This window comes from Marmota marmota, unplaced genomic scaffold (genome assembly GCF_001458135.2).
Source record: "Marmota marmota marmota unplaced genomic scaffold, marMar, whole genome shotgun sequence".
NCBI classification, from domain to species: Eukaryota; Metazoa; Chordata; class Mammalia; order Rodentia; family Sciuridae; genus Marmota; species Marmota marmota.
In genome coordinates, this window is record NW_026000206.1 from 7,489,015 (window position 1) to 7,501,039 (window position 12,025).

At 38.1% G+C, this 12,025-nt stretch overlaps 1 protein-coding gene and 1 non-coding gene across 3 annotated transcripts in view; both read left to right on the top strand.

Moving 5' to 3' along the window:
- The first annotated feature begins 959 nt into the window (after nt 1–959).
- The window catches only part of Edrf1 (erythroid differentiation regulatory factor 1), a 41,840-nt gene continuing 30,774 nt past the window's right edge, over nt 960–12,025 (top strand). The window contains exons 1-8 of one of the 2 annotated variants that reach the window (XM_015498382.2): nt 960–1,189; nt 2,608–2,674; nt 3,282–3,407; nt 4,833–4,957; nt 5,512–5,668; nt 9,593–9,694; nt 9,947–10,068; nt 10,729–10,840. In XM_015498382.2, the coding sequence (XP_015353868.1) occupies nt 2,615–2,674; nt 3,282–3,407; nt 4,833–4,957; nt 5,512–5,668; nt 9,593–9,694; nt 9,947–10,068; nt 10,729–10,840 (804 nt within the window). In that variant the 5' untranslated portion in view covers nt 960–1,189; nt 2,608–2,614. The remainder of the gene's footprint in view (nt 1,190–2,607; nt 2,675–3,281; nt 3,408–4,832; nt 4,958–5,511; nt 5,669–9,592; nt 9,695–9,946; nt 10,069–10,728; nt 10,841–12,025) is intronic. The other variant, XM_015498383.2, reaches the window with a different exon arrangement.
- Nucleotides 5,917–6,019, top strand: LOC125612765. The gene has a single exon (XR_007343240.1). It is a non-coding gene; the product is annotated as a U6 spliceosomal RNA (small nuclear RNA).

The window sequence follows — 12,025 nt, forward strand, 5'->3', positions numbered from 1 at the left end:
TTTACCACCGGAGAAGGTGCTGCCAGCTCAGAGTCCCCCGGCGCCCCAAGGCCCGCGAAGCCCCCGCCCCTGCACTCCTGCATTGTGATGCAGGAAGAACGGGCCGCCGCAGGGACCCGGGTTGCAGCGGACCGGCGCACCTGAATGCGCCTCTCCCTTCTGGGCCTCGGCGTGCACCGCAGGCCGGGGAGGGAGCGTGCTGACGCCGCTAACTCTCAAAACCCTTTAGGGTAGTTCACCTCCCACGCAGAGAAGACCTCCGGATTCGGACTCGGTCCAAGCTCCGGCACCAAGAACTATATGCCAACAAAGACTAGCGGCGTGCGAGGGGTGGAGCCTGGGCGGCAAATACCGCGAGAAGTGGTCTCCCCGAGAGGCTTTGACAGGCGCCGGCGCGCCGCCGATCTCGCCCCCGGAGGCGGCCTCCGCAGCAGGAGGCGGAGCCGAGCCTCTGTTACAGAGATCGCGAGATTTGGTCGCGTCACCGCAAGCCTTCCTGTCAGGGGCCGGAANGGTGCCGCGCTCCTGTGGGGACCGACGGGCAGTTGGCCCTGGCTGGTAGCCAAAGAGGCCCTGAAACACCCGAAACCACTCGGTAGGCGGCGCGCAGTGTGGAGCTGTTTCTCGGACCCGGGGAGCGGCGTCGTGGGATCCTGCGGGGACCCACCGGGCGCTCTTCAGTCTCCTGGTTTCTGCTTCTGGGTTTTACATAAGTACATTGAACAAGGCGGGGTGGTCGGCCTGCTTCCCGGCTGAAGACCGTAGCCATCGTGCTCCTTGATGCATCCGTCTTTTTTTCCTCTAAAACTATTGAAGAAGAGCTAGTAAATATGATAATGTGTGCTAAAATGTATTGTTAGTGACACGCGACACGCGTTCCCGGTGAAGCTTGAGGTAGTGAGTTCCTGTTTTCTTTTTATAAAGCTGAGGTTTTCATTCCTAAGAGTGTTCATTATAGTGTCATTCAATATGTTAATTAGGGATCAGCTTTATTTCTTGGAGGCAATGAAGTGAAGAGCCGAGCTGTGGTGAAATATTCTTCCGCCCCTCCTCGAACAGCATTTGCACGCCTGGAAGAGAAGACAGACTTGAAACTCCCACCTGCCAACTGGTTACGAGAGAGTGCCAAACTAGGGCCAGCAGGAACTACCATTCTTGGCAATAGTAAGAAAAACAAGCCCTTTTCAAGGTAAATATTAATAGATGGCATTTTTAACCTACCCCTTTACCCCACTTAAAACTCTTAATACTTTCCAGTTTAATTTGTGATGTACATTAACTTGCTGGGATTTTTTTCTTTTTCCCAAAGATCACATTTGACTTTCAAAGTTTTTTCTCCCCTGCAGAATATGTAATAATATGAAGATACCAATTTCATGTGTTCCTTTCATGTCGGTATCATGTTATTAACATATATTAAATTTTTTTACTAAAAATTGACCATTTTATTTTTAGCTAATTTGCTAACTTTTGAATGTGAAAACAAAACAAATCAGGGTGGTACATGAGAAGGAAAACCCTTACCATGGTCTGATCTGTTCTTTGGAGTTTTTCTTTGAATTATGGTATATTGTGTAGTTTAGAAAAACCTGATGTAAAATTCCAGCATATTGGGTGACCTACACCTTTGACTCTGAACCCGAGAATTCTGCTAGTGGTATTTAAAAATGAGAGAATGGCCCGGCATCTTACAGAGAAAAATGCACTTGTGTCTTATTCTTGTAGGCCATTTAATACGTGGGGTCCTTACTGCCTCAGAAAGTAAAAGTTATGTATACAAGTTGTTTATTTGTGGCATTTATTCTAGCAAAAAACTGGAAATAACTCAAATATCTTCTTTTGGAAGAATAGCTTAATAGATTATATTGTTATGAGATGATTTAAATAATTATATTGATTGTAGAAACACAGTGCTAGGTATTTTATGTTTATCTCATTTAATGCTCATAGCAATCTTTTGAACTAGATACTGTGAAGTATTTTGCATGTGAGAAAATAAGCTAAGAAAGTTTAAGTAATTTACTTAAAGCATATGATAGATTGTAAGAGCATGCTCCAATATTAGACAGTCCTGGGTAAATATCCTGACTGCTACTTCTCCACCTTATAGACTATAGGTGTATCTCATATGGTACCTGGAATGAGTTGGATGCACACATTTCTTCTTCTTTTTTCTCCTTGTTTCTAAATTGGTGTCAGGTGCATTTATCTCATTTTTTTTTTTTTAATGATATCTTTCTAGAAACAGTCCAGTCCTAGAAACTAAAATCATAATAAATGTTTGTTTTATCTAAAAAGAGTAAAATCTTAGAACAATTTTCTCTTGGAAGAGATTTTTTTGAGTTTCAGAGGACAAAAATAAAAATACCCACTAAGTATTTTATTCTAAATCTTTCCTAATGACTTCTTATAATTATTACTGTTTCATTAAATCTTAAGATATTTTTTATTTTGAGACACTATTTTATATATTCTGAAAAGGAAACACTAGTCAACCTACTACATGTTGATTTCAGAGATGTTAGAATGTGGAAAATGTGAATCCTAGAAGCAAGGATATTTGGTGTTCTGTTCACCTTTAACTTGTGGCCTCTTTTCCTTTGGTAGTTTTGGCATGGCATATGACTTTATTGATTCTGTGGGAAATGATGTGGATGTTGTCTCTGATTCTGAAGTAAGTTTTCTTATTGTTTAAGTGGAACTCCATGAGTGTTTTATACTAGGTGTTACATGTTCTGTTTCACAGTCTTGAGAAATTCCCGATGAAATGATACAATTATCTGATTTTCTGATACCTTTTTTGTTTTTAAATTATTACTCCTTACCATATGTTCTTTCTTCAAAGTGGAGGGAACAGTTTCCAAAACAATGGTAGTGATATTAATACTAATATGAACTGCTATATTTTAATAATAGTAATTGAAATGGATTATACTGCATGTTACCAATTTAGAATCATATTTCCAGTAAATTCTATTGATCTTTAGTTGGCAGTTTTTTTCTGATATGCTAAAAGCTTAGGTCAGTGCAGTAGTGTTATCTGTGTGCACTTACCCTTGAGAAATTCTATCTTGTAAAAATAAATCTTTGATCATCATTTATATTAACATATTAGCGTGGCTCATAAAGTGTAGTGATTCTGGTTTTAAAGGTCTATTTTCTATGTAGCTTTTTGTGTAAATTACAGTTTGTATAACCTTGAGATGAATGAAATTGAAATTTGAAATTACAGATAACTCTAAAAAGGTCTTTCTAAATTATTTTTCCTTATTTTTTCTAAGAACATAAAAAAACTGCTGAAGATTCCCTACAGCAAGTCCCACGTAAGCATGGCGGTGCACCGCATAGGAAGGACACTCTTATTAGATGAGCTGGATATTCAGGAACTCTTCATGAGATCATCTCAGGTAATACTTTGTGAAAGACATCCAGAAAAACATTAACAACCTAAGAGCGCTAGAAATATGATTGTGTTCCAGAGAAAGGCCAAAGTAGAAATGAAGCTGAGTACTTCAGCAATCAAAAGTTGAAAAAATTTACTGAAGATAAGAAAACTTCAGTTAAAAAAAAAAAAAAAACACAGAATGGGGAAGAAAATTATTTTGTTCATGCTGACAGCCAGGATTCTTACAAGGAAAAGAGTGAAGTTAGTGAAGAAAAAGTTCAGAAAAATATGTGAAATTATTATTTATACATAATTATTATTATGTTTAAATTGTAAAAAAAATTCTTTGTCTTCATTATAGAGATTGTCCTGAAAAGTTGTTACTAGGCGATGTGAAAAATGTCTTAAAGCCTGATTTCTAAAACTGTGTTGATAAACTGCTGTTTTTCCTTCTTGTGTTAATGTTGGACACTTTTATAAAATATAATCACAATGTTTCAGTTTCTCCAGGCTTGTTCTCCAGTTCTATACTTAATCTTTAGTTTACTGATAGCAAGTGGTTGATGGTTCTACTGGTTCATAGGGCTACTCTTTAACATCACTTCAGTGTTTTCCAATAAAGGAAAATGAGTGATTTAAACTGACATTTAAAATATTCTTTTAGATAAAATAGTAAAGTTCAATCTGTGTGTGCACCAGATACACAATGCTTTGGGGGAGATGTGAGTGAGTAAATTATAGCCCTAGTTCTTCAGTAGTTCACAGTTTTGATGTAAGAACACAAAGGTAGATATTTCAATAAAGTGCAAAGTAGGTTATACTTCACGCACTCAAGAAAAGATAGAGAAGGGTTACCTCTCTGGCCTGGCCTAGGAAGGGAGGAATATGTGGGCTTCTTAAAAGAGTTAAAAGAGGCAATATGAATTGAGTCTAGAAATATAGGTGTTTTGTGAGTGTGCTTATGCCAACGATATTCAACAGAGAATCGATTGTAAAAGAGTAATAGGTGCGGGTTAGCTTTCAGCCACTGTGACAAAATACCCAAGATATTCAGTTTAAAAAGAGGAAAGGTTTATTTTGGCTCATGGTTTCAGAGGTTTCAGTTATGACCAGCTGGCTCCTTTGCTTTGGTCCTATGGTGAGGGAGCATATTATGTTAGGGAGCACATGATGGAGGAAAGTGCTCACCTCATGGTGGCTAGGTAGCAAAGAGGGGAAAGTAGGGGCTGGTATCCCCATGTCCTCTACAAGGGTATGTCCCAGTGACCTAACTTCCTTCCACAAGATTCCACTCTTAAAGGTTCCATCACTTCCTAATAGTGCCACAGGCAGGGGACCAAGCCTTCAACATAGGAGCCTTTGGGGACATTCAGGATCCAAACGATAGCATAGTACCAAGTTGTTTCCGCTATGTGTGTGATATTTATTTAATTTTTTTCTTACTCAGACTGGTGATTGGACATGGTTGAAAGAGTTTTATCAAAGACTGATAGATCAAAAGTGGCAGAGGAAGAAAAAGAGCAAGGAGCACTGGTACCAGAAGGCTATTCTTTCCAAGTTTTTATATTATAGGTACTTGACTACTTGTTTATTTTTACCTTAAGAAGAAAAAGGAGGGGCTGGGGTTGTGACTCAGTGGCAGACCGCTCACCTAGCACATGCGAGGTGCTGGATTTGATCCTCAGCACCACATAAAAATAAATAAGATAAAGGTATTGTGTCCAACTACAACTAAAAATATATATATTAAAAAAAGTAAATTCTTATCTAAAATTTAATTTGAAGCTAGTAAAATTAATTTTTTTTTCACTATGATGTATTTACATTTTTCATTTTAATTTTTGTTAAGAAAATACATGCTTGATTACAAAGTCTGGAGTTTTTTTAAAAATTCTAATTAGTTATACATGACAGCAGAATACACTTCATAGTATACAAATGGAGCACAATTTTTCACTTCTGGTTGTACACGAAGGAGAGTCACACCATTTGTGAAATCATACATGTACTTAGGGTGATGATGCCCATCTCTTCCACCATCTTTTATAATTGGTAGATTGTAACATAAAGTTAACTTTTGACAAAGTCTGTTTTTATTTTGTTTTTTTAATTTCTGATTTGGGCAGTATCAATGGTGATGGAGCAGCTCAGCCTGTCCCTTCAGCTGCAGAACAACAGGAATCATCAAGTTCTGATCAGACACATGACTCAGAAGGGGCTTCATGGCCTGCTCCCTTTGAAATGCCTTCTTCAGTTTCTGAAGACCCCAGTGCTTCCAGTCAGGTTTGTTAGTATTTAAATGCTACTTCCATGAACTCATATTAGGAAAACAGAACTACCTTATTTAAAGAATAGGCAAATGGAATAAGAAATTGCTTATCAATTTATCAATTGTTTATCAAATTGTTTATCAATTTATTTCACAATTAGGAAAAAAAAATACATTTTAGTTTTTCATTGTAGAACTTACAAGAACTATTACAAATAGCCAGATCAGTTTTTCTTATATTAAAATGTTTTAAAGGAGCCTACTGTGCTTGCACACATACTAAAAAATTGGAATGATACAGAGTAGATTAGCATGGCCCCTGCGCAAGAGATGACGCACAAATTCGTGAAGCGTTCCAAAAAGAAAAAGCCTACTGACAAGTATAGCAATACTGATTTTCTCCTTAAAGTCATAGGAATACTTTATAGCATAGTGATAAAGTATATTTTTTAACTTTAGACATGTAGTAAGCTATCAAATATTGAGGCTGATAGGCCTGTTCATAATGTAAATATTATTTTACCAGAACTTCTAGTCAAATTGTTAGAGCTAAAATATCCCTTAAGATTTTCTGAATGAAATTCCTAAGTTTTAGCCCACATTCCTATTATAAAGCTTTTAAAAAGGGTAAAAGAAAGAATATGCTGTCTGATTTGTATTTTATATTCTTGATTTCTTATTGTTATCCTTGTTGTGTCTATGAAAGAACAAAGTAGCTCCATAGACATAACTTGTGGCAGCATGTGTATATTTAGGAACAGATATTGATAAACCTGATTAAAAAAAAAAAAACTGTGTGTGTGTGTATATATATATTTTTTTCCTTATATATTCTTTTTTTTTTTGGTTCTGGGGATTGAACCTAGGGCCTTGTGCATGCGAGGCAAGCACTCTACCAACTGAACTGTATTGCTAGCCCCTCTCTATATTCCTTTATATATATATATATATATATTTTTTTTTTTTGCTATGTATGTGTAGTACTGGGGATTGGGGATTGAACCCAGGCTCTCCTGCCCTACTATTGAACTATATCCCTACCCATTTTTATTTCTTTGTGAGTGCACTCTTTTTAAATTTTTTTCTTTTTAGTTATATTTGACAGCAGACTATATTTTGACATTATACATGTATGGAATATAACTTCCCATTCTTGTGGTTGTACATGATGTGTGGTTTCACTGGTCGTGTATTCATGTGTGAACATAGGAAAGTTATGTCTGATTCATTCTATTGTCTTTCTTATTCCCATCTCCCCTCCCTTCCCTTCATTCCCCTTTGTCTAATCTAATGCCCAGCCCTTTGTATTTTTTATTTTAAGATACAGTCCCAGTAAGTTGCCAAAGCTGGCCTTGAATTTGCCATCCTCCTGCCTTAGCTTTCTGAGTAACTGGGATTTTAAGAGTGAGTGCCACCATGCCTGGCTGAAAATAAGATCTTAAACTTGGTAAATTTTTTTTTTCTCTTGCTATGTGTTCCCATAAACTGAACACTATTCAACCAGATTGTTTTAGTCTTCACAAATTATAGGGTTATAGGGAATGAACACGTTTAACTTGATTTTAGTTATAGTAGGTTTTAAAGTGGGAAAACCTTCTGTAAAACAACACAATGAATTTTGAAAGTAATTAACATGCAGGTCACAATGGTAACCACCAAGAGGTGGGGATTTTTGTGACTGAGAAGGGACATATTAGGGTACTAAGTACTATAACAGTGTCCCATGTTATGATTTGGGTAATAGTTACATGGTAATTTGCTTTGTAATTAAAGAGGCGGGGGTGTAGCTCAGTGGTAGAGCACTTGCCTAGCATGGTAAGGCCTTGGATTCAATCCTCAGCATTGTCAGAAACATAATAAAACCTAAATTTATTTGTACTTTTTTTTTTTTTTTGAGGGAACTACTGGGAATTGAACTCAGAAGCACTCATCCATTGAACCACATCCCTAGCCCTATTTTGTTTAGAGACAGGGTCTTACTGAGTTGCTAAGTGCCTTGCTTTTGTCGAGTCTGTCTTTGAACTCCTGATCCTCCTGCCTCGGCCTCAGAGCTGCTGGGATTACAGGCATGCACACCAGGCCTAGTTGTACTTATTATTCTGAATTCTTTGGTTTTTATACTTTATTATATGTGATTATATGTCACCAAAGATTTTTTAAAAATTCATCTAGTATTCCTTGTTTCCAAAACCTATACCTTACAAAAACGACCAAATAATAGAAATATTGCTCTGCTGCTGCCCATTGTCCTTCTGCTAACCTTTTCCTTGTGTCCTTACCTTGATTAGGAGTTATTGTGCAAAATCTTAAAGAGGTTTTTAAGAATCTGTAGACTTGCATGTGCCAGAAGCAGACCAGCATTTACTTAGTGCCCCAAAGGCCATGAACTTTAATATATGTTTGTATAAATTTATTTTCACCTGTGGAGTTGCATATGCAGTGAGTATCAATGGTATCATTTTACAAATCTGTTGTTGAAAGCTTATAAGTAGGAGATGATTTTCTTTGGTCACACAGCTGGTGAAGTCTAGGCTAGGGTTTCCATACACATCTTTTCTGACCTCAGAGACCTGTTCTTACAGCAGGACTCCACCGTGTCCCTAAATGCCACCTGTTTAGGAGGGCTCTAGAAGCAGATTGAAGTGAATTTTAAAATTTGGAGATCTGTCTGCAAGCTGTCACCTCTTTAATTCTTGTTCTCACAACTAAAACCACTAGGTTGAGTGTTAGAGTCTGTAAACAAGTCTGGATGGCGCCTGGCATTTTGCCAGAGGGAGTGATTTGTTAAGTAATGCCAGCGAGCCATTAAGTGTGGCGATTTCTTATTGGTTGACTGCTGTATCAAGTTTATGTTAATTAAGATAAGCTGTGTGGAATGTATAAATACCGCTTCTGCCCTACAATAAACGGCTCCTACTCCTGCTGTATCAACGTACAAAACTTGCTCGTCACCCCCCGGTTATTTTGCTGCAGCTGGACTGCGGCAGTTGAGGCCTTTGTTTAGCAGTTACAGAGATTACTTTGGTGTCTGTGGTATAGCCTTGGAGCCAAAACTTTTTTGAGATCGTTGAGCCTATCATAGTCTAAAACCCCTCTGAAGCTGCCTCACAAATATAATTTTGGAACTGACCCCATAGCTTGATCATGTGTCTATATAAACAAATGATTGAGGAGTTCGATGTCCTCATAGGACTCCTGAGGGAGGAAACAAGATGGCAAAGATGCTGGCAATCTCCCCTGATTTGAATCGTGCCCACTGCACAGGCACACACACAGATGAGGAGTAGGATGGATCTTCATGGAATAGGCAGCACATACACATGTCCATCTTGGGGTCAAGTAGAACACTGACATTAAATTAAGCTTAAAGTAGTATTTCTTAATACCAACTGTCCTAATGGTTGAAAAACTGAAGAATGCAAAATGCATTCCATAGAATATGTTAAGAACAAAAAGTATTGTGAGATTGACTATATTTGGCTTAAACCTTGGATTATATAAGGATGAAGTAGATTTCTATAGCAAGACCATTTTTTTAGTCTTTGAACAATAAACATTGTCACTCTCAAAAGCAAGTATAAAATGGTAAGTAGCATTTTTTTCCAACCTGACTCTGATAAGTTTTCACTGGGTGTCCAGGATTGGGATTCTGTGAAGCTCATGTAGGACATATTAAACTAGAGACTGTCTGGATGACAGAACTCTCAAATTATGTCTGAGGTGTTTAGAATTTTCTATTCAGTAGAGATGGGGCAACCCAAAAGAGCAGTAGTAATCAATGTTACTAAAAAAATGAGGGAATGAAAACTGTATTGGCTTAATTTACAAAGGTAGACTTGAGATGAGTGCTTCGGTTTTTAGGTAATACTCTTTAAAAATGGGTCAATTTTAAGAAGTGTTGGCAGCAGAATCACTCCTTATCCTTGCACTTTTCACAGGGAAGTGAGCCTCTTGAGCCCTCATACATAGTGGGGCATGTGGCCTCAGCACCCAAAGAACAAAACCTGACTACTTTATTCAATGACGGGGAGAACAGTCAGGTATGCTTTCCACATGGCCAAGTCAAGACACCTAGTCCACGGTCCACTTCGTCATCCAAAAACTAGTATCAATTGGAATTGATAGGGAAAAAAATCCACTTGATCCTGAGAATTCCTAGTACACATTTCTCTGATCTTATATCTCTGGGAACTTACTCTGTCTTCTTTTTTCTTTTTTCTGGTCTTTCTGTGGATCATGGGGGATACTGTGGATCTTCTGTTTATTATAATCTCTCCATTTTAAAATCAAAGGGTCTTAAAAATGATTTTGTTCGGAATATCCTGTGGACATTTGAAGACATCCACATGTTGGTGGGATCCAACATGCCCATCTTTGGTGGAGGCAGGTATCCAGCGGTCAGCTTACGTCTCAGGTAAACGGCACCATGCCCCTCTTGTGCTTATGTTTTTTAAATGCTTCCTTTAGATTTAGTGTTCCATTTGCTTTTCCTTATCTGTCTGGGTAGCCTCTTTTTTCCCTAGATTTTCTCACCTCCCTTGTTCCCATGCCATTTGAAATGGTAAATGCTGAAAGCCCCATAGCTAAGCCCTCATTCTAGACCTAATTGGATAGAGCCAGAGGGCTGTTGTACTGGCCTATTGTTATGTGTCAATCTGCAACCTGTGAGAATACAAGAAAATTTATTGGTTAAGGAGATATTTTGCTAACTTCCTGTTAAATAATTGTGAGCATTCTTCTTAATGCTTCATGAGTATTCATATTAGTGTGAATTCTTGCTTGGGCATTATTGTCTGTGCTCAGTCTTGCCTTAGATTGTGTAAGGAACAGTATGTTCAGTCATCTTTCTGTTCTTACTGAAAACTTAGTGCCAATTAGAAATAGGAAACAGCTTTTGGAAAGATGTGAAAATATAACACCATGGAGCCATGTGCCTGTGTCTCATCAAACAAAGCATTTATGGCATTTTCATCTAGGGAGCATAGAGTAAAATACTTACATGGGGAAATAAGTCACAGGTGACTCATGGAACATCTCAATGAAAACAAATAACACTAGAAATGTATATTTTTAGGGATAACAACAAACCAATCAATGTGCTAACTGGAATTGACTATTGGTTGGACAACTTGATATGCAATGTACCAGAGCTTGTGATGTGTTTTCATGTAAATGGAATTGTACAGGTAAGATACACTGTGACTTTTTAAATAATCTCTCAAAAGCAAATTGATTGGTGCAGAGAGTACCTCACCAGAGTTTTTAAGGCTTGTAAATACTAAGGTGTATTTTGGTAGGGAATATAGGTGTGAATTAACTGAAACTTTAGTGTTTTCACTTTTAAGTTTGTAAGTATACTTAAGCATGGGTTTGTAACCATAGAATTCTTAAGTGCCAAGTTCATGATGGCAAACCGAAAATGCCAGAGCAGTGGATGTGTTCATCCTTGCACAAATGTCTGCTTGGTGTATGCAAAATTCTAGGAGCAGACTAGAGTGAGAATTGCCTAAGGTAGATAGGTAGCCTATGTAACAAATTCTTACTGAGCACTTTATATTTAGGGAAATTTTAATCCCCATTACAAGTGCTGGAGGGAAACAGAGTATGTTTGATCACTACTTACCTATGTTCTGATGGGAAGTAATGATGTGCAGAGAAAACAGTATGAGACAGGAAGCGAGTACTGTAAGTGTATCAGTACACACCAGGTCTGGGTAGTCAGAAGGGCGAGATCACTCTGGGTCTGGAAGAAAGGCTTCATGCAAAAAGTGGTTTATTAACTGGGTCTCAAAAGATAGCTAGTGTCTCAAAAAGTAAGAACTTGGATTTGAGAAGAAGTTGAGTAGGTAAATGAGAGGATTGGTAATAAATCCAATTAGGGAACAACAGGATTCAGGTAACAAGAGTTGAAAAAGTCTTGGCCAGGTAATGGGGAACCTGGAATGTGGTGCTGAGGAGTTGGTCATGTGGGATCAGTGAAGGCTTTGCCTCTGGGAGGTGAGATTTGTTGTGCTGGAATGTTAATCTGGGATACTATGGAACAGGCAGGGAGGACTTGGGGACAAGAAGATGACCAGCTATGGCATTTCTTTAATAAATGGCATAACATTGTGCTGCAGAGGAAGTACTGAGACTCAGCATGGTGGTGATGGCATTTGTTCCTTGCCAGTCCCTTTGTTAAGGGCATCACCTTTTTGATCTTCTCAGCTGTCTCATGTACTTTATTCCCTTTTGGTGGGGAGGGAAATTGAGGATCAGGAGCTCAAGTGAGTTGCCCAAGATCATGTTGCTAGTAAGTAGTGGTTCTGATGTTTGAGCCTGTATCTGCCAAGATTATTATTTTTTTCTTTTTTCCTTTGTTTTTGTTTTTT